This window comes from Micropterus dolomieu, linkage group LG05 (assembly GCF_021292245.1).
Source record: "Micropterus dolomieu isolate WLL.071019.BEF.003 ecotype Adirondacks linkage group LG05, ASM2129224v1, whole genome shotgun sequence".
NCBI lineage: Eukaryota > Metazoa > Chordata > Actinopteri > Centrarchiformes > Centrarchidae > Micropterus > Micropterus dolomieu.
In genome coordinates, this window is record NC_060154.1 from 22,546,289 (window position 1) to 22,568,210 (window position 21,922).

Consider the following 21,922-nt stretch of genomic DNA (forward strand, 5'->3'; position numbering starts at 1 on the left):
AATTCAAAATTGCCAACCTACACTAACTCATCTCAGCAGCACACTTCAGTAGAAAGTCAAACATAAGAGCATCAGGTCATGAACATCAAAAAAGATTTGAAGAAAAAAAACACATTCCTGTGGTTGGTGTCATAGAAAATTCACCTCTCTTTGCTGACTGTGGAAAAAGAAATTTCATTTTTTTGCGAAGTAATCAGAAAACAGTGTAATGCTACAGCTTTTATAAGTAGACTGACACAAAAACTCCTCATGCCATTCCCTAAACAGACACGACTCAAACCACAGTTTCTAAATATCCTTCTACTGTAGCTCAACAGCACATATGGCTATAAGGTGTAGCCTGATCTACACAACTGAGATGTTAACATTAAATCACATTAACAATCTATAAAATATAAAACAAGAGAAAAGATTAACCGTACATTGTTGAAAATGAGGTGTGGTCACACTGGCTCTTATGTTTGCCATGTGTTACAATTCTATGAGACAGTCTGTGCCAGGGTAGTCTGGGAGGTTAAGCTCGTATTTTTTCTGGATGTCATAGGGCAGGAAGCGTCCGGCCAAGAAATGCTTCCCTGAGAAACTCATGGCGCACTTCTTTGGTGCTGTAAGGGAGATGAGAACATCTGGGTTAATCCCATCCTGACTTGGTTCTTCTACGTCCCAACCTGAGGAAGACAGAACAGAGGGAGAGAAAAAGAGGTATTTATGGTACGGCAGGATTGTAATCATTTTCTGCCTGTATGCAGCAGGGTATGATGAGATCACATTGAGCTCACTGTAGCATAAGATTTATCCTCCATGTGTGCCTTCAGACGTGGAAAACTCCTGCCTGGGAGCCATGACCCCTAGGAAGCTGCCTGGAGGCCCATTTTTCATGTTGTGTTTCTGAGCCTCCAGCCTGATGCCTACACTTTGTATGAACATTTACCTGAGGGCACATCCACACTCGCAATGGGGGTCTTGACTTGCTTCAGGGTGACCAGAATACCAGAGTAGGGCTCCTTAATGTTGGAACAGTCTGCCTCTGGCCCCAGCATGGCATCAATCACTAGGTTATAGGCATCGTTTATGAGCTGCACCTGAACAGAACAGACCTCATTATGAATAAATTAAGAATTAACGTCCTGTACATGATTCTCCTAAATCTGTGATTCCCAACCTGGGACGTAGGGACCCCTCCAATGGTTCATAAGACAAATTTGAATTGTTGCATGATGAATGAATGAACAGCATAGGAAAGCAAATCAAACTATCTGAAAAGCTGTGAAAAGGGTTCACAAGTGGACATTTCAGTCTCATTCAAAAAAGTCACAAAGCAAAAAGGTGTTTCATAGGTTTTTCGGTGATCTACTGTGATCAAGAAGTCTTCCAACCTCAATGACAACTTAGATCCATCCATACCTCCCAAGACCATACATATAAGTGTTTCCTAAATTAGTTTCCTCCCAAAACGACACATTTGAGCATTAACAAAGTCCTTATAGGCAAGTCCTGCCACTCGGCAGCCATCTTGGTAACGGTTCAGGGCAGTTATTTTAGACTAACAAGACCAAGCCCCTATCTAAATGAATGGGGAGAGAGCCATAACTGCACTTTCAATGGCAACGGGATACAAAAACAGCATGTATTGAATCACCAGTAAAATCTGATAAAAACCGCTGAAAAGATTTTATGACATTTCCACATAATAAGGTTTAAAATGTGTTTTTCCCCACCTACTACACTTACGTGGTAGTAGTGACACATGCGTAGTAGACCCTTGGACCCAGTGGAACCACACAACTGGCTTAAGATGTTTCATGGCTCAGCTGTTAAAAGCAGACAATTGGCTTTCTAGCAGAAGGGATAACCACCATCCTTGGCATTACGGGCTTTTAATGGCATGTCTCCTCTTAAAACATCTCTGGCATTAACTAAGTTATGAAAGTCATGTGACCTACATCACATGACATTAAACACAGTTACTGTTGTAAAACTGTTGCAGTTTGGTTAGGTTTAGGCAACAAAAACTAATTGGACAGGTTTAGGAAAACATTGTGGTTTGGGTTAAAGTAAGTGAATTACATAAGTCGTGACGAAGTCAGGTATGCTATTTAGGTAAAAACTCAAAATAACTCAACATTTTCTCAGTTTGACATGGTACTTGAACACTGTTCGACTGAGCGTTAAGTCTGGGGTTTGACCCGTCCAACCACCCCATCCTACATCCTTATGTGGACTTTCTGCCTATTTATACAGCCACTAGAGTTCGCTGCCACAATAATGCTCTCTTGCCAAAAGTTAGATCAGGTGATTGATATCACTCTATCATCTACCCGTTCAAGCTACAGCCAGCAACCGATTAGCTCAACTTAGCTTAAAGACTGGAAACCAGTGGGAACAGCTGGCTTAACAAAAACAAAACAAAATGCTGCCACCTCTAAAGCTCACTAATTAACATGTTGTATCATGTCATTTACCAGGCAACCAGTGGAGACTCTACGTCCCGCCCGGTCAAGAAATAGTATAGCACACTCTTTATTTTTTGTACAGATTTAAAAAATGACATATAACATGCTAATTGTTGAGTTTTAGAGGTGCTGGTAGGCAGAATTTGTTGCCTTTGGACAGAGCCAGTCTAGCTGTCTGACCTGTTTCCCATTCTTTATGCTGAGCTTAGCTAGACAGCTGTTGGATCCAGCTACATATTTGTAGTACAGACGGGGGAGTGGCATTTAACTCTTTTAATCAAAGCAGTTTTCACTGTTAAAAATGAATCAACAATGCATACTCTAAATTAAGTGATTTTATTATATATAATATTAATATATATTTAATTAAGTGTCATTTAAACTTCACAGCTAGCAACAACACCACTGAAGCTCTTCAAATGTGTTATGCTCCAACAATGCTGCTGACCTCTGTGGGAAGGTAGGAGAGGAAAGGGATGTCCATCTTCTCACACTGAACTGTAAAGTCTTGGTGTAGACTTTGTGGGGAGCGTTTAGGGTGGTAGATAGTGGGCTCATATTCCTGCGTGAAATGAGGCAACAGAGAAAAACAACAGAGAAGAGAAACACACAAAAATAAAGAAAATGTTAAGTCCTTGCAACACTATAGCCTTAAATTTCAGCCAATACTGACATGATTCATGTATATTTGGCAAGTGATCAGAAGTTGTTTTTTGTACAGCCTGCTTTCTCAGTGAATACTGGAAGCTGAGTGGAGTAGAAATCCAGACTCTCGCAGTCTGAAAGGTCTGTGATGCTCAGCAGGAAGCGTCTGTGATCCGTGACCTTTACACAGTCCCAAAGATAAATCTTCAAACCTAAGAAACACTGTCAGCACTGAGTCTTTGTGCTTGTTTGCATGTTTGATAATGTAAAAGGTTATTTTTCTTAAAAAACATAGTCCTATAGATAAGTATCTACATAATTTCTTTCAAAGGGCCAGATCTCACTTATCCCTATTGGTATCAAGCCATGCAGTTTTGTTTTATATTCTCAGGCTATGAGATATCATCCATCTGAATACAGTGGAGGTAAAAGGAATTTCATTTGTAGTGTTACCAGCATTTAAAAGTTACAGTCAAAAAAATCAACAGTAAGATCTATCCAGAAAAATGTGCCATTAGTCTGGAAAATCCACAGAACACATTGCAGACAGGTTTCTTCAATAGAAAGTAAGTAGCAAAAAATCTGTTGACAGTGAGGTCTGTGCAGGGTAACTGGGTCATCGTTTCTGGAAATAAACATAGCCATTCTAGCAGCATGGCAATAGGGGTGGCAATGTTGGTCTATTTTTTACTTGGTTTGATGGTTGATCCACCACTTTGGTCCAGACTGGAATATCTCACCATCAATTTGATGGATTGTCATGAAATTTGCTACACACATTCCTGTCCCACATAGGATGAAAAAGAAATAAGGTGACCCCTTAGTATCTCATGTAGCATCACCATAATATCGGTAATTTTTTTTGTTTGTACAGTGCTTTAGTTTATGACTAAATACCTCTGCTTTAGCTGCGATTTGTGTTTTGTGCTAATTAGCAAACCTTAGCATTAAAATGGTGAATATGATAAACTTTATACCTGCTAAACATCAGTCTGTTAGCATTGCCATTGTGACATTTTTGACAGATGTGGGGTGATCATTTTGGTATATTTGATTAGCCTACGTTATTGTTATTGCGCTTGGAACATGCAACATAAATGTACTTCTTGTTGTCATTCATCTCTTTCATCACTGATTTAAAATAGATTGCATATTGAGTCTTAACATCTGGCCAGTAAATCCTTCTCGAATCTTTAGCGGCTCAAGCCAAAGACCTGTACTTTCAAATCTGGCTGAGCTGAGGCTCCTTCACAAAGGAAGTGATATGTCAGGTCAGACAGACTGCTGCTTCCTTGGGGATCCTAAACCAATCAAACTACCAAAGCAAACCATCACCTGACGTCATCTCCAGCCTGATCTCCGCAGAGCACAGAGCGAGCAAATGAGCCAAATACAATCCACTGTGTGTGTGTGTGCGTGTGTGTGTGCGCGTGTGTGTGTGTGTGTGTGTGTGTGTGTGTGTGTGTGTGTGTGTGTGTGTGTGTGTGTGTGTGTGTGTGTGTCACTGAGCATAAACAGAAATGAGCCGTGAGACATAAACAAGCAGAGGGTACAGACAAGGTGTGTTTCCAATTAATGCTCAGATTTAACACAGTTCCTCTCCCTGAGGGTCCGATGGTGTCTTGTAGTATTTTGTTTTTGTACATATCCCATTAGGACGTTTTGAGGTCTTCAGCACACCAAAATCTTTATCTCGTGAAACAACATATTGTTGTTTTTTTTAATTATTATATATGACTATGACAAAGAATTTTTGCATTTCATTTTTGCCAGTTGTAATGTGACTGACATCAGAAATGTGAACTTTCCGTGCAGTGATTGTCTATACAGCACAAAGTGGTGAGCCAAACAAAACATCATGTCCACTTATTTTAATACGAACAATACACCGGAACTAATGGGCATAAGACTTGTTTTTTACTCTCATCCAACATTTGCTTTGATCAAAAAATAAGTGTGTCTTCCGGTATGCAGCATTGTGCTTTTGCCCATTCAGTGGAAATAATCAAAGATGCATGACAGACTCACACAAAACCTGCTTTTGTGAACACGGACGCCTTTGAGTGACGTGACAAGCAAGTTGGCCTGTTTGCCTGCAGCTGATCATTTATTTCTATGCTCTGTCTAATCACATTCACAGCTCTCCATCAGCAGCTCAGGGCTGTGTGTGTCTGTGTGTGTGTGTCTCACGTGTATGTTTGCATGTCTTCCTGCTGACAGGGATCACATCGCACCATGAAAAACATACACTCTTTCACCAGGAGAGTGATTCACAATCCAAAGTAAGTACTCAAGTTTCTCAAGTTAGAACAAACTCAGGCAAGTGTGGTCCCAATACTGATAGTGTGCACTCACTTTGACAATAATAATAACAAAACTTTATTGATATAGCACATTTCAAGAAGCAGTAAGAGTTTTCACAATATTGGACTATTACACAGAAAAAAAACAGAAACCAAAGGTAAAAACATTACAAAGAAAGCGACAAAAAAATGGTTAAAATAGCACACAAAATATATATTTAAAAGAGGGAATTGGTGCCTAATTGTTTCTATGGAGAAGCTCCGCATTCATTTGTGGAAATACCAGGGTAAAATATATATGTCCCTCTGAGCTGACCACTGACCTTGGTCTTAAGAGGAAAAACAAGACAGAGAGTGTAAGGCAAGGGAAGAGAGAGAGACTCCGCAGAGAGCCATCAGGCTGCTTAAACACAGTCCATCCAACATGGTTTTAATAACAACAATCAATGCACTGTAAATCTAGTGTGTCAGACACATATGGTAAAGTGTATAGATGCATTCAAATCCAATATTTCCCTTCCAATAAAGTCATAGTCTGGGGCAGGACTACTGCAGCGAGTACTGAAATCTACGGTGCTGTCAGAAAAGAAACTCTTTCAGCTCAAGTCATGATCTGTGATGTGTGTTTGGAGAGGACAAATCCTGCCTCAAAAACAATTAGTCTTGAAATGTCCGTCAGTATGTGCCCTGAGGGGCAGACCTCATGGTCATGACATCATATCATGGCTGCTGAGTGTAAGACACAGACGGCTTTAACGAGAGTAACAATAGCATGATATCATGACTGTCTGAGTGCCCTTGCAGGGAGGGTAATGGGATAACTGCTCTGAGCCGTTTACAGGAGCTGAAGTGCAGAGGGCCTGTATAAGGGATCCAATTGTGATAACATCTAAATGACTCAGTAAGCACCAGACTGTGTTTTATGATGGATCATTTTCGTGTTGCTGAATATAATAATAAGGATTTACTCTTCTGTAAAGTTATTGTACTGCACTGTGTTGTTGGCTACCCTCACGGACATTGTACAGTAGTTTACTTACAAACATGCGCAGGTGTCGGGCACACACCAGGCCAATGGAGCCATTTTGATCCGGACCACAGATCACCAGCACTGTTGGCTGCTTCTTTGCTAGAGAGCTGAGAGGGTAGGCCTGGTGGAGAGACATAGGTAGGCTGTTAGAAACAGGAGCTGATGAGTGATGGGGAAAAAAGCACAAGACACATGTACAAATGAGAAAATAGAAGCGTTGTTGATAGAGAATAATAGTGAGACAAAAGCAAGAGAAAGATGGATGCTCCTCAGTATTGAGTATATATCTGTTATTCAGGGCAGGTCAACTGATCTGTGTCTGCCTTTTCATCATACTCCTGACTGCAGCATGCCAAGCATACCGGACGAGGGTGGAAATGGCACGAGAAGTGGTCCAGTCTCATTAAAATAACCCTAGCAGCAGTGGAAAAAAATACCAGTGTCTTCACCATGGGATGCTTCCGTGTATACACGGTCTCGGGCCGGCTGCAGCGGGCTGCTGGCATCTTCCTCATTTACTGGCCGCACAGTTCCTTGTAAATCACCCTGCACCCTCTTAATCGAGACAAGTATTCGCCTGTGGAACCGTCAACCTGAGTGCCCAATCTTCCATCTCCACCACCTAAACAGAAGGGCTGTGTGTGTTTGCTTGTGTGCGATCCTTACTAAAAGCAGTGTGCCAACTATACCCTAACTTTTGTGGGAGCTCACTGTTTTTTTTGCGGGGGGGGGGGTCAGACGCACTGTGATTCTCACTGCTGAATCATATGTAGGCTGGGGGCTGACTGTGAAAGTGTCAGGCATGTTTGTCTTATTATATTATTATCATATGTAGCCATTTTGCTACAATTATGCTTCACACAACAGCTGGCTATGTTTGCGACCTGACCTTTCTTTATCCCGTGAGAGGGAAGAATTTAGAAAGTTGCGTGGCACTGAGGGGCTGCAGTAGTAGGCCTAAATGGATCATGGGTAAAGTTCATCCAGCCAGAGGGAACGATCACGAACCGTTCACAGCGTGTCGGTCAAACTAGCGACACAATCCGTACCGGAAAGGGAGTGGAGCATACAGGGCCAGGGACAGGAGATCAAGGAGCGACTGGCCCGCTGCGGACGGTCGGTGATCGTTCCCTCTGCCTGGATGAACTCTGACGCTCCTGATTTTAGGCATGATAGAGAAATGTAGAAATTAATGACAATAAAGCATGCTGTCAATAGATCCCCCCAAAATATCACAAATCATGCTTTTAGGGGAGCTGATATCTTATTAAGGGGCGCTAAGTTCCCCCTGGCTCCCCATAGCACCCTGACTAAAAGGCAGAAAGAAAAATTGTTTTTAAGGGATTTTTTGTTCATTTAAACTGAGAGCTTCTGCCTTATTACCTTAAACAAGAATGATTGTTCATCATTGTAAAGGTTACAGTAATTGTATAAACTAGAAAAATAACTTGAACTGAGGGAGGCAGTTTTATGCAGACTTCTCGAAATCCTATCCAATTAGTTCCCAATAAATGATATATCTGTGAGAGCACAAGTCGTAAGACCAGTTAGCCCAGCGGCGGACCGGGCTAGTAGGGCTTCTTTGGGCTCTTTCTTAAAAGCCCTGTATCTTTTAGTTTTTTAAAATAACTTCAACTTTGTTTCATTTCCCCTCAGACTGAACCAGCAAATCAATGGAGCAAGTTCTATTACTGGGGAAATATCACCATCTAGCCTATTGGTCCGCCCTAACACTGTCATAGGGGCTGTTGTTTGTGTCTGTTTCATTCACTCGTGTCACCTCAGTGAGAAAGCTTGCTAGCTAGCAGTTTTTTCAGGTGGTATCCTCTAAGTTACACCATAATTTATTTGTTACCCCTTTATAACAAGACTTTTGGTCCCCCATAAATGTTTTATTGTGTCCTGTAACTATTTAAAATTATTATAAAAGATAACCATACTTACAACCTAATTATACTATAATATGCAGGCTGCAATTTAAAATGTTCCAAAATTCAAATTAAGATACTTGTCCGCCATTTGGTTGTTTAAAAAAGATAAAATCATACATTGTTGATCCTTTGCCTCCAAATTTGAAATTTGAATTTGAAACTGAGCTTGAAATAGGACGAAATTCCACTGCACATAAAATCCATTTGCTTCCATCTATCCCTCCATCCATCCATCGTTAACTGCTTATCCTGCGTACAGTGTCGCGGGACCATTTGCTTCCACTTTCATTAATGTATTTAGTACAGGGAAAAGTTCATATGGAGAAATAGGCCATTCTCCTCTTTTTATAATTGGACATAAGAAGACTCAGAGTACATTAGAGCATGAATCCAGGAGGAGACAGCAGCCGTTATCTCCATTATAACGGCTCAGCTGAGAAATTATCACCCAGGCTCAGTGAGATGTGATGTGATAAGTGTTACATGAGGAAAGAGGAGCAGGTGGATATGAAATAGTAGAGACTAAAAGTAGACGACAGTAAAATAGGACAGCTTCACACTGCTTGACCTGATGTTAATGACACATCTCACTGAGTTCATTTACAGAGGCACCGTCTGTGGACCTGAGGCGTAGGTGTGTGTGGCTTAATGTCAAGCTTTCTTTACTGACTTCCCAAGACGGAAATGCTAACCATAATTACTGCGACCAGCTTTTAAAGCAGCTATTGTCTCAGATAGTCCTGACCCCGACTGTGAACCCATATAGGTGTTACTAGAATAAAATAAAACATCTATAGATTAAAGGTGGAGGAAGTGGTTCTAATACAAAATACGTCAGTGATATCATTGCTGGAGCCATTTCATGCTGCTGCAGAAACCATTAAAGCCACGCACTGTTGAGGATAAGCAGCTATAAAGGGAGCAGGCTGGATCAATTCAGGCAGCACTCTAATGTGTTTTGAAGCTTGATTCACTCTAACACATATCTATCCTAACCAGTCACTTGTTCTGATATTGAGCCTTCAAATGGATCATTGAATAAGTGCAAGCAATTAGCAAAAGAGCAGATGGAGAGAACTGTTAATAGGTTTGTTGTGTTGGTGTTGGAAGTGCCCTTTTGTTTGTGTGTTTGTTTTGTAATGGGCAAAAAAGAGGGATGTCAAAGGCAATGAATTCCATAGGTACTTTAATTTAATCATATTAAAATAGCTTGCAATTATAAACTAATTTATGAGCTATTTGATTAATTGCACACACAATAAAAGCCAAAACACACGAAAGTCGTATGGATTTATACCCGGTAGTGGTGATAGCTTTAATTCTATCTTAGATTTGATTAAATGTCTTGATACAAGTCTGTGATACACTTTATTCCAAAAATTATTCCATAAAACTCTCAAACAGTTTAAACTCCCTTGGCATCAAATTATATGTCATCTCATTGTTGTTTTAGAAAAAAACAAGGTTTTATGACTCCATTATGCTAATAAACCTGTTCAAATGTTTTCCAGTGTTTGAGATATTTATGATATTTTTGATTGTAGGAGTGTGGCCAGATGGTTTGTTGCATCTGTTTAGCAGGTTTGGGACCTGGTTGCTTCAGTTTATCTGTTCTTCTGTAGAACTTGACATTTTCTTAGTTTGCTGTGGACATGACATTTAAGGCCCACAGCAAAGTTTTACATATGGACCTGTAGCGCAAATATTACATCGAAGAAAATAGGTTGTAATTTTGCAATAACGCTTGTTAATAACAGACACTTTTAGGACATGAGCTTTAGGAAGGGCCCAAATTAAGAAAGGTTAGGAGAGTTCAGGGGTTTGTTAAAAGCACTGCTAGGACCCCCTCACACTCACAAACACACACACACACACACACAAATATGTCTGTCTTGATTGTAATAATGTCTCCAAGGGATTATCTCTTTGAAATAAATGTTAAAGACACACATGTTCTTTCACCTCCAATCAACCTGAACACACACTGAGCCTGAGAAAACATTATCAGGGTCCTAAAAACACAAATACACTGTGTAGAATAACAGCGCCATCAATATTTGCACTAGAAGGCCAAGCTAAAGTCCAGGGGCTCCTGTAAACTGTAGACTCTTTTATTGCTGTGTGGTAACAAAAACCTCTCCTGTCTCCACTCAGGTGTTGAAAAGCCTCAGACTGATATAGAAACACACACACACACACACACACACACACAGTCTGGACCTGGTGGCTGCGGCTGCTGCTGTTGGAACAGTAAAGGGATTACTTACAGAAAACCTATAATCTATTTGGCAACCTGAGGCGTAGGTGTGTGTGTGTGTGTGTGTGTGTGTGTGTGTGTGTGTGTGTGTGTGTGTGTGTGTGTGTGTATGTGTGTGTGTGTGTGTGTGTGTGTGTGTGTGCGTGTGTGCGTGTGTGTGTGTGTGTGTGTGTGTGACTGTGACTGAGCACAAGCTTGTTTGTGTGGTATACTTGGAAGCCAACAGCAGTAGGCCAGCATTGACATCAGTGAAATCAGACTGTCTGCATCGCTTTCTACTGTAATTTTCCTTAAATAGCAGTGATGTCATGTAAGCAGTAGCACGCTGCTGGCGGCTGTGGGCAGCAGTGATCCACAGCGTCCTGGCCATGTTTGTCTAGTAAGGCTATGCTGTTGGGGCTGCTGGTGGAGGGCCAGGCATGGGACCAGCGGTGGCTGATAATAATAGAGGGGAAGTGGATGTGGTCGGTTTAATCACACACTCTGAGGGGAGAACAGTGAAAGTCTCTGCTTCTGACTGATGCTGCCACTCTGCCTGTCTCAGCTTTTACTTTTCTCTTTTCTCTTTCTCATGTTCCATTTTCCATTTCACTTTTTTAAAACTGTTGCTGTTGTGTCTGTCTGTGTTTGTAGTGTTTTGTTCCATCTGATGAATGTAAATATTGACTTTCCTTTTAGCTCTGTTTTTGGTCTCTACCAACTCCTGGGCTCTTGAGCTGCTAAACACTTCACAATGTTCACTAGCTAGTTGCTAACTGTGTCTGTTTGTGCTTTCCAGTTGTAAGGGGGTGTTCCAGTTGACTGGGAACTCCAAAATTCCAATTTCCCAGTCAGAAATTTCAACTGGAATGCCCCCTTAAGTCGGATTTCTGACTCAGAAAGCCGAGAGAATCACTTGACCCCCGACTTTGTGATCCAAGATGGCTAGTACGTGTATCAAAAGTATCAAAGCTGTAGTTTATACTGTTTATTAGCATTAGCAAAGTACTGTCTGTGGACATGTTGCTGCTGTGGTATGCATACATACCATGTAATGCATTTTTATCAACTGGTGTTGGTAACAATGGCTAACCTCCCTAGTTGTAAACAATGGCTGGCCGAGCACACACTCGGGCGTGATGGCATTCCCAGCTGCGATTTCCGACTTCCGAGGTAAATGGAACGCAGCATGTCTGCCATTTCAGTGTGCAGTCTGCTTTTAGAGCATTTTCCACAGAAAACTTCCTGGCTGGAAATTAGTTTGGTGAGAGCGGTGAGACTGAACCAAATCAATGAGCGGATAAACACTAAGTTCTCCTCAGCTAAATGGGACATTAGAGCAAGTTTCAGCTCATTGTTTAGCCATTCAGCTCAAGACTTAACTGTTTTGGTTCATTGTCACTGCTCTCATAGCGTCATTTTTGGCCAGGAAGCTGTTTTCACTAACAAAAGTCCTAAACACCCACTGTACGCTACCAAACAGTGGACAGCCAAAGTTAGCAACTAGCTGGTGAACCCAGTGGAGCATTCAGCAGCTAAATCATTTGGCAGATATTCCCTCAGAAGTTTGTAGAGACCAAAAAGAGAGTTAAACAAGAGTTATTCACATACGCCAGGTGGCCAGAAACACAGCTCTAAATGATGATGTTGCTCTGTAACTGCAGGAAGTGTAATTAGGCAACTGTCAAATTTATCACATCAACTTAAAAGGTGATGATATGTCAATAGCTGCGTTCGAGATGACTGCGGCTGACTTTCACCAACTTGATAGCTGCAGGCGACTGCAGGGGCGGGCAATAAAAACACTGCCGTCAAGTCGGACACATTCTACCTCCCGTAGAGTGCGTGAGCTTACTGTGAGCTTAAAACATTATTTGAAACTTTGCCCATGTTTAACAAGAACATCTGACATTGTAACATTGAAGATATGCCAGTAAATATGAAAAAGCATATTAGGTCTCCTTTAATCCTGATTCTTGATAAATCAAGAATCTATGAAATTAGGGTGATGCTTAGGGTAGTGTTACTGCTTCTCATCAGTTGTCTCATTTTGTTTGTCAAAAACAATGTTCTTGTCTTCCTTACTATTATGTCTCTACATATTTGTCTTCTTTGCTTTCTCTGTGCCAGATATCACATGCGTCTCATTGAACGCTGCTGTTACCACTTTTATCAATGTGTTTTTTGTAAATTTTTCTTGTAAGCCACTCATTTGTGTTTCAGCTTCTGCCTTTGTCTTTTTTCCTTCTCTTTCTCTTCATCCCTCCTTCTGACAGCAACTCAAGGTTTCATGTGTCTTGTTGCTCAGACTCTTATTCATCACTGCCTGTTGAAGAGTCCACTGAGAAAACCAGTGTGGCATTAAACCAAGCCAGTGGTATGGTCAAAGGGAACCACATGTGTTCCTAACAGTCCTCCATGGACACACACACACACTCAGCTTGACATAGTCCAGATCACAGAGAAGAAGAGCTGTGGTTCAGGACCAGTGTGGTTTCGGAGTGCTGCCACAGAGTGAGCTCAGGTGTTCTGCCCTGAGGTGAGCCGCTCTAATGTTTGGAAGTAAATGTCACAGAAAGTTACATTTCCTCCATATAACAGTCAGGCTTTTTGTATGGAAGTTAATGCAAATTAGGAAGGTGTAAGTAGCAGCAGCTGTGACTTTTTGCCCTCTTGTACAATCGAACGGTCACACCAGAGGTTTTGTGGTGATTACTGAGGCTCAGAGTGACAGAATGTGCAATAGCTTTTCTAAAACAATTGGGGATAAAATTTGTGACCTTTAGAAATGGTTGATGAGTGATATACAGTGTGCGCTATTACACGGATTTGCACAGGAGTGGAATCTTTTTTACTTGAGCTTATAAGAATGGTTCTGGGTTGGTTGCCTTTATACAGAAAAGTACAGTAATTTTTAAAGGTTTTGCATGACTTCCTTTAATTTGACCAATCCATCCAAAAGCATTTTGTGGATTTAAAAGAAAAAGCTAGCTCTCTCAATGTAAGGAGTTGACTGAAATTGTGGTAATCTTTACAGCCACATGACTAGGGAAAGGACTGATCAAAAAGAATGCTTTGTGTGACATTTTCAAACAATGACTAAATGTTTGTAGAGTTAAACTTTTCAATTTCTTTTCAATAAAAAGACAGAGCAGAAGATAAAACTATTAAATTCATTGAAAACATGTCACAAAATATATGAAAATTCAAAAACAGAAATACTTGTTTTACAATATATAGTGCATCCAGAAAGTATTTACAGCACTTCACTTTTTCCACATTTTGTTATGCGACAACCTTATTGCAACATGGATAAAATTTATTATTTTCCTCAAAATTCTACAAACAATACCCCATAATGACAACATGAAAGAAGTTTCTTTAAAATCTGTGTAAATTTATTAAAAATTATAAATGGAAAAAGCACTGTAGCTAGCTTTACTGCTAAACACACACTGAAATACAGACCCAACATACACACATACACATCACAGTAAATGGTTACCAATGTTCAGTATTTGGTGCCATTGGTTTAATGGTCAAAAGAAAAGAGCTTTGAAAGCACAACAGCACGTTAAAACAAAGGTCCATTTCACAATAAAAACAAAAACTGCCATGAAAACATACTGGAATCATGTAATTTGTCTCTGCTTTTAGTTATACTAATAGTTTTGCATGACCACACACATTTAGATGGTTGGATGGATGGAGATTTTGAATCTATTAAAAACAGGAAAAAGAGTTGTGCTGTGTTCTGCTTCATACTTACTGTAAGGTAGGGATAGTAAGCAATCAAGAAAGAATAATAGAAAGATAGAAACTAACACATGCACACAAACAACAACATAAATGTGGAAAATAGAAAGCGTGCAGACCTTAGTGATGGCGAGGGCGCATGCTTGTCCCCAAATCTCTATCAGCTGCTGTTGTCCAAACCTGTAGTCCCTCAGTAGCTCTGTCTCGATAGATGCCGCCTCCCCTTTACTGTCAGAAAGAGAACAACACATGGCTAATGAGAGGGGTATCATGTTTGTTCATTTTAATCATCATCATCCTCATCAATTAAAAAAAACATCATCAGAATAATAAGTGGAGCTGTTCAGGGAGAGTTTCCAATGGTGTGCTCCAAGAAATACTCCGAGCCTCATTAAAGGCTTCCTTCATAGCTCATAATTTAGCCCAGCAGCAGAAATGTCGTGTAATTAAAAGTATCTGCAGTGTGAATCAAAATGTCATTTCTTTCTGAGTGTACTGTACTAATACAGTGCTGACAGCAGGCCAACACTACAAGATGAAGTGACAGAAATGACACATAACTGGGTAGTTGCATGAACAACACAGTGACCCATAATATACTAAAAAGGTATTTACAACACAGCTAAATTGATCTGCTTACGTGCGCACATGTTTAAGTGGCTGTCACATGTCTGCTAAAGCGGAAAGGGTTGCTGTGAGTCTCAGGTAGGTTTTTAAGAATTTCTATATGTCAATGTCCACTTATAACAAACCTTAACGGCCATAAAACTCAAAGCAGAACATGTGCGTAATAAATTGACCTGTGGCCTCTACAGCTCACAGGTGCAAGGTTGTGCCTGTGTAAACCTCACATGGATGAGTTTTCTGCATGAGTTATTGTATTTGTAATCATATTCATTCTGAGGTGATTGTCTTTTCGCTTCTTCTGTTTGCTCTGTGTGTGTGTGTGTGTGTGTGTGTGTGTGTGTGTGTGTGTGTGTGTGTGTTTATGTGACAAATGCATTGTTAGGACAGGTGACATGGCCACAGGCGCAGTGCTGTCTCCTGTCATTAAGAGTATGAGAAGCAGGAAAAGGAACAGGCCAAGTGAAGAGCAGGAAAGTCTGCTTTCCCCATTTGGGATATGATTCTGTAAAATTTGAAATACATTCCTTTTACTCTACCGACACCTGGTGGTCCTCCTCAGTACTGCATACTATTCATTTCCTGGCTAACCTCTCAGAGAGATGAGAGAAAACTCTACAGCGGGAGGAATAATGCAGCAGCTCAATGAAGATTAAAGAGTTATTCATGCTAAGAATTATGGAAAGATTGATTATCACACCACAGCAGAGCAATAAGAGCAGATGAGAGAAGGATCGCTGCACAAAATCAATATTACACCCATTACGCATTATGCCTTAAATGTTTTTGTGCGAGTGCGAGTGTAGGCCTATGTGTGCTTTTCTTTGAGCTACATTGTTTGTGCTTTTTTTTGTTACATCATGTGTCGACATTAAAAAACATCAAATATACCGAACCAGACATTACTGCATCTGATCTACTGGATATCTGACCATCATATACAATGGATTCATAATATTCGACATTCAGACATACAGATGATAAGACCGTCCACATAAAAGAGCATGTTTGGAATATTTAAACACTCAATCATCATTTTTACTACTCTTTTATGTAGTAATAATGCTGTATTGTGCCACTGTCGCAGAATTGTTCTCTTCAGCTCTATCCATTTTCCAGGAAGAAACATCAGTACAACTTCTGTTATTGTTCTGTTTATGCTGAACAATTACAGTGTGTGTGTCAGAGAGACTCTGTTTGTTTAACTGAAAAAAAGTGTGCACATGCATGTCATCCATCTCTATTCTATGTGGTGACAGTATGACAATAGCTAAGCCTGCTTGTGTTCCTATTAGGGTGAGACACAGTGAGTGTGTGTGTGTGTGTGTGTGTGTGTGAGTATGACTTAGTAGTAGTACCTTTGGGGACAAATTTAAGGCAAAAGACCAGTTGAGGGCAACTTGTCCAGTTGGGAACAAATGCTGTGGTGTTCTGGTTATGGTTGGGGTTAGAGTAAGTCTCCAGGAAATGAAAGTCTATGTGATGTCCCCAAAAGTGTGTGTGTGTGTGTGTGTGTGTGTGTGTGTGTGTGTGTGTGTGTGTCAGCAAGGCAGTGTATCCAAGTGGGGTTTCTGGCATTTACCTGTGCCAGTGGAGCGGCAGCAGCTGTCACCCACGGCTCACCTCAGGGATGTTTCCTGAGCAACTGTGACAAGTCGATCTTTGGAAAGTTCACTTCAATACACAGGGTTCACTCTGTGTTTGCATCACCCACAGTTTTTAGTGAACCTAATTGCTTCTGCAGAAGGGGGGACTGTTTTATTTGTTGCCTTTCAAACAAGGGGCATCCTATTTGTGTCAAAATCCCATATATGTGGTGCTGTTGTTGGTCTGAGCTCAGGACTGATACCATCGCAATAGCAATGCTGCTGCTGAACAGGCAGTTACTATTGATCATTAAAATCACTGACAGAACAAAGTGTTGTGGGTGTACAGCTCTCAGCAGCTGCTAGTGTTAGCCAGGAGGCTCTACCACAAGGGAGCAGCACACAGCGTTCAGGACAGATCAAAGACAGATGGCTGTTTCATGCCACATGCTGCATGTCTTTTCAATTACCAGCTCTTATAATGCTTTTTATGATTCTTAATCAAGCATTCAGAAAAACTCAATGTAAATTGAAGGACCCTGCTGAAAGCTTCAACACCAAATTGCCTCTATAAGAAAGCAGGTAGTCCTTGAGTTACAAAAATATATTTAGGTGTGTGTGTGCAAGCATGTGTGGTGCAGCTGTGAGTGTTAGCTTCTGTTGCACCTGTAGCCACAGCCAGGCAGCAGCCTTTCCCCAGAGATGAGCTGATTCCCCATGATGCGCATGATGTGCTTCTGCAGTGTGTCACCCTCAACTGTGATTGCAACCTGCTTAATGAGTCTGTTTACCTTACACATGAGATAAGGTCAAATGAAACTTTAATGGTCCCTGTGGGTACACTGCTGTAGCAAATAGTGGGAACATATACCTCAAAGATTAAAAAAAACAATAAATAATAACGGAGAAGTTTGGGTTCATAAAATGTTAAAATGTTAATGTCAACAGAAACATCCGAGGACATAAGTTTACAATCACAGAGTATACAAAATTTGAGCAATACAAGCCCTCCATCATCAATTATCACTGCACCAGCATATTTAAAAGAAATAATTCAATACATAAAGAGTTTAGAGGTACATGTTTGACTCACATGCAGAAAATATAGCAACATACCATATTATGGATACAGTGGGTGAACAAAATATAGGCTACTTAAATAATGCAACAGCCTGCAACAAATATAATACATGAAAGTAAAGTAGTTCACAAACATGCTAAATCCTGTAACGCTCATAAACAATGTGTTTCTGTATAGCCTGCAGCTGTGAAGCATCCTTGGATCATATGAGAGCTGAATAGGTTCTCCATATTTCTATTATTGGAAGACTGAAATAGCCACATTTCCCACCCCCTCCCTCTCAGTTTGTCTAATTTCCACCTTTCCAGTGTGGTTAAAATACCTGAAAGTGAAAAATTGTTGATTATGATCTTTTCAACCTCTCAATGTATGTAACAAGAGAGAAACCGACAGATATGTATGTATTGTGTTTATGTTTATGTATATGTACCGTGTGGTTAACTTTGTACGTGTGCTGCAGGACCCCCTCAAAAATGATATGATACATCTCAAGGGGTTATCCTGAAATGAATTCTATTCAAATACTGTCCGTTTGGTTTTACAAAACTACCAAAGAACTCATAAGACATATAAGATTAAGAGTATATTTTAACTAAAGAAACCCCACATTTCTAACAACTATCTTAACACACTGTGGTGTGACACTGTCGCACATAAAAATGACTTCCAGCCATGTTTTAGCTGTGCTAGCAGCATACAAAGCAAAACAAATAGTTAATAATTAAGCTAAACTGAGAGGGTGAACATATTAATGTTATACCTGATAAAAGCATGTTAGCATTATCATTGTGAGCATGTTAGCATGCTAACATTAATATTAGCTCATAGCAGCACTGCACTGTGTCTAAGTAGGCTACAGCCTCACAGAGCTGCTAGCATTGCTGTAGAATTAGTCTTTTTACTTTCATGAGGACAAAAAGAAGGAAACCTAAACAGACATTTTCAAGAAACATTAATTAGTGCATTTATAATTGACTGGTATTATATGTTTTCATTAGAACAATTTCTAAAAAATGAAATTTTCAAGAATGTTTCAAATTCATATTTATTTTAATGCAAATTTAAATGCAATAACTCTCATGAACAATGAAACCTCTTTCTTATGGTCTCGTTGTGTTTTTCACAGAATTTTCTGCTACGTGCTACAGATTAAATGTTGTGTAAAAAAACTAAGCTGTCTCCACTATAGAAGAAGGCCATGTTCGTGAAGGGCACTGTTATGGTCTGTTAAAGAGGTAGTAATTAGTCAGATTCCAGCCTTGGAGAGGACAGAGAGAATAAAAGCACAGTGTTCATTAGGTTCACAGCTCTCTTCTCTAGCCTCCTCTCTGCCTGTCCTCCACCATTATCTGTCCCGCTCTATCTAACACTCGACAGTTGTTAATGATACTTCAGGCCTTTTAAGCCTTAATAAAGTACTACATTAAATTTACATGTTCATAAGACGAAAACAATTCCGTTTCTGTCCTCTTTACTGTACTGATCTATAACATTTCCATACATATTAACATCTATTTTGCAGTCTATGATGGTTTATAGAACACAGGGATGATTCATCAAATACAGTAAAAAGCTTTTGTGGTTGCTGAAATTGCTGCTCTAGTACGTAGCCATTGTTGTGAACAGCAGGGGGGAAAATCCTCCAGCATGCAGTAAGTGATGTATATGTACATAAAAGGAACCGGCACATACAATACATAATAACACTCTTGAGGATGAGGCAACTGTTGTTCTTAATATTTTGATTGTGATTTTGTTAAATTATGTAAAGTATAAGATAGAATGTGACTGTTGATGTATGTACTGTGAAGTTTCTATGAAATGAGACAAGGGTTTGACTGTGTGGGTGAATGAAATGTATTTTGGGGGGGGTTCCTGTATTTTCTTCCTGCTATTATCTCTGGTCAGTTTTATTAATATTCTGCAGTTCAGTTTAAAACGAATCAAACGGTTTTAAAAAGCAGCTGGCCACAAATGTACCCAGGAAACAGGAAACAGGAAATCATATAACCATCCACTCCACTCTGCTTTATACCTCCATTCTAACACCCACCTCTCTAGTGCTTTCCCTCAACTGCCCTGTCGTTAGATCTTCAACGTTACTGATGTTGCTTTATCATTCATCCCTGTTTAACCTTCTTCATTTTCTTTCTCTATCTTCCTCCGACACCATCCGTCTCGCCCTATCACAGCTGCTCTGATGAAGGTTTGCACTTTTCTGAACCAGAGTGATAGCAGATGGAGGGGTGACAATAAAATGCACAGAGAGAGAGAGAGAGAGAAAACAGACTGAGAGAGCACATGGGAGATGACTCATCCTGGGTGATTTAATTTGTTGTGTGTGTTTTTCTTTTTTTTTAACATGCAAGTTTTTGACCTGAGAAATGCATTTAGAGGAAACTGAACAGAAGGTCAGTGTAGCTTTACACCACTACATAGGCAGGGAGGTGAGGCTGTAGACCTATCATTACTCATTTTAGGCCTCACTTTCATCATTACCCTGAAGATAATATAATTATGGAAACTTACACATTTATGGCCTTGTTCCATCTAAAAGGGTTTGGTCATGATTTTGTCATCATGCTGATGGACAGCCATGCTTATGTCCTACAAAGCTCGTACAGCTTGTACTATGTTTCTGAAGGATGGCTCCCCTGCCATTATACAGAGATTATCAGTGGGCTTTCCCAGGTTTGTGTGTATGTGTGCATCTAATTTATGTGTCATCTCAGGACACCTTTCATCATCAGTCACGACTCCTGGAGTGTGCCTCCTGGAAGTCCTGCAGCATCCCGCTAAGAGACAATGTAAAGGGGAAAAGTCAAGGGGGGAGGAAATGCATGATGGTTCAGATGCAAATTGCTTTAAGTTTAGAGGACAGAGGTCTTTGTTGGGTAAATAACGGCATCAATGGGAATTCACACGGGGAATGACGCATCATTTCTGCTAAGAAATGCATGAAAGGACAAGATTTTGCTCTATTTCTGTCTTCAAAAGAAAAATGCTGCAATAACTCAAACAAAACAAAGCACGATTTCAATACATAAGCATATCTCAAATGAAAAAACAGTGCGCCACAGTGTATGTGTTTATGTCTGAATGTATGAGTGTGTAGGTGGGTATGTGTGTAAGTGTTTGCCCAGAATATTTAGCATGGGCAGATTGGGGGAAGTGTTATTTTGATCTGGCTAGATACGCGTCAGCCACATTTCCTAGCTGAAGTTACTACAATCCTGAAATAATTAGTATAATCACATCATAGCTAGCCAAAAGCACGAGCGAGCATGAGTCATTACGAGATGTTTACAGTGTCTGACTGCACTAAAATTTGCATTTGTAGATTGCTGGAAGCATAAAGATAAGTATTGTGTTTCCATCTGCATAAATCGATGATGGACATGAGGATCAGGTGCCGCAGCGGTGGGAGTGTCTGATAAACATCCTCAGCTGGAAAATAGGAGATTGCCTTGTGCCTCCATATGGTACCATTCAAACTGCCCAGCATGAGCCCCTTCATGCTGCTCAATTCTTATCAAATCAGGATGGCATGATTCACTTAGTTTCACTTATCTCCTTGGGCAATAATTTAGGACTAGCTGTATGTGCTGTTTGTGTGTGTGTGTGTGTGTGTGTGTGTGTGTGTGTGTGTGTGTGTGTGTGTGTGTGAGAGAGAGAGAGAGAGGGAGAGGGAGAGTCACGTCAATACACCTCAACGCCTCCCGTAGCATCATTCTTTCAAATCAAGCTTAATCAGTTTAGCCGTCCGCTCATGTTCCTCATATCCGGTACGACAAGACAGACATACTTTAGATAATCCCAAACAGTGGCTCCTACATTTTGCCCTCATAACTCGTTGTATCCCCCAGCAACCAAACTCCTGCAGAGATAACAAAAGATGAACATGGATCATATTTTCCTAAAGCCACAGGTGTTGGCGAGTTCATTTCTGTGTTATACTTCCTGTGAGTGTGTGTTCTTGTGAGCTAAAACGGTCCATCCCTGAGTCAGGTCTACTTATCTCTCATTGTAAGCTGTCGTGATCGGAAAAGAAGAAGGACTTTTATATAGATGGAGGAGAAGCCACCCACCCACACACACACAGATGCATCGAAGCACATTAGGTACACAAGAAGAAGACACACATGAGCGAGGGCACACCCACATGCCCATAGGTTACATCATACGATGCCCCTCCCAGCAGTCTTTCATCCTTTCACCTAGTTATCCAGAATGGCCATGTATAACCTCTGCTTACCCCCCCCCCCCCCCCCCCCCCC

The 21,922-nt window shown here is 40.5% G+C and overlaps 1 protein-coding gene across 1 annotated transcript in view; it reads right to left on the reverse strand.

Annotated features, from left to right (window-relative positions):
- Positions 1 to 471: 471 nt before the first annotated feature.
- yjefn3 (YjeF N-terminal domain containing 3) overlaps positions 472 to 21,922 on the reverse strand; it is a 43,710-nt gene continuing 22,259 nt past the window's right edge. The window contains exons 3-7 of the mRNA XM_046050030.1: positions 14,474 to 14,582; positions 6,442 to 6,552; positions 2,902 to 3,015; positions 932 to 1,082; positions 472 to 668 (exon numbers count right to left, since the gene is read on the reverse strand). Of these exons, the coding sequence (XP_045905986.1) occupies positions 472 to 668; positions 932 to 1,082; positions 2,902 to 3,015; positions 6,442 to 6,552; positions 14,474 to 14,582 (682 nt within the window). The remainder of the gene's footprint in view (positions 669 to 931; positions 1,083 to 2,901; positions 3,016 to 6,441; positions 6,553 to 14,473; positions 14,583 to 21,922) is intronic.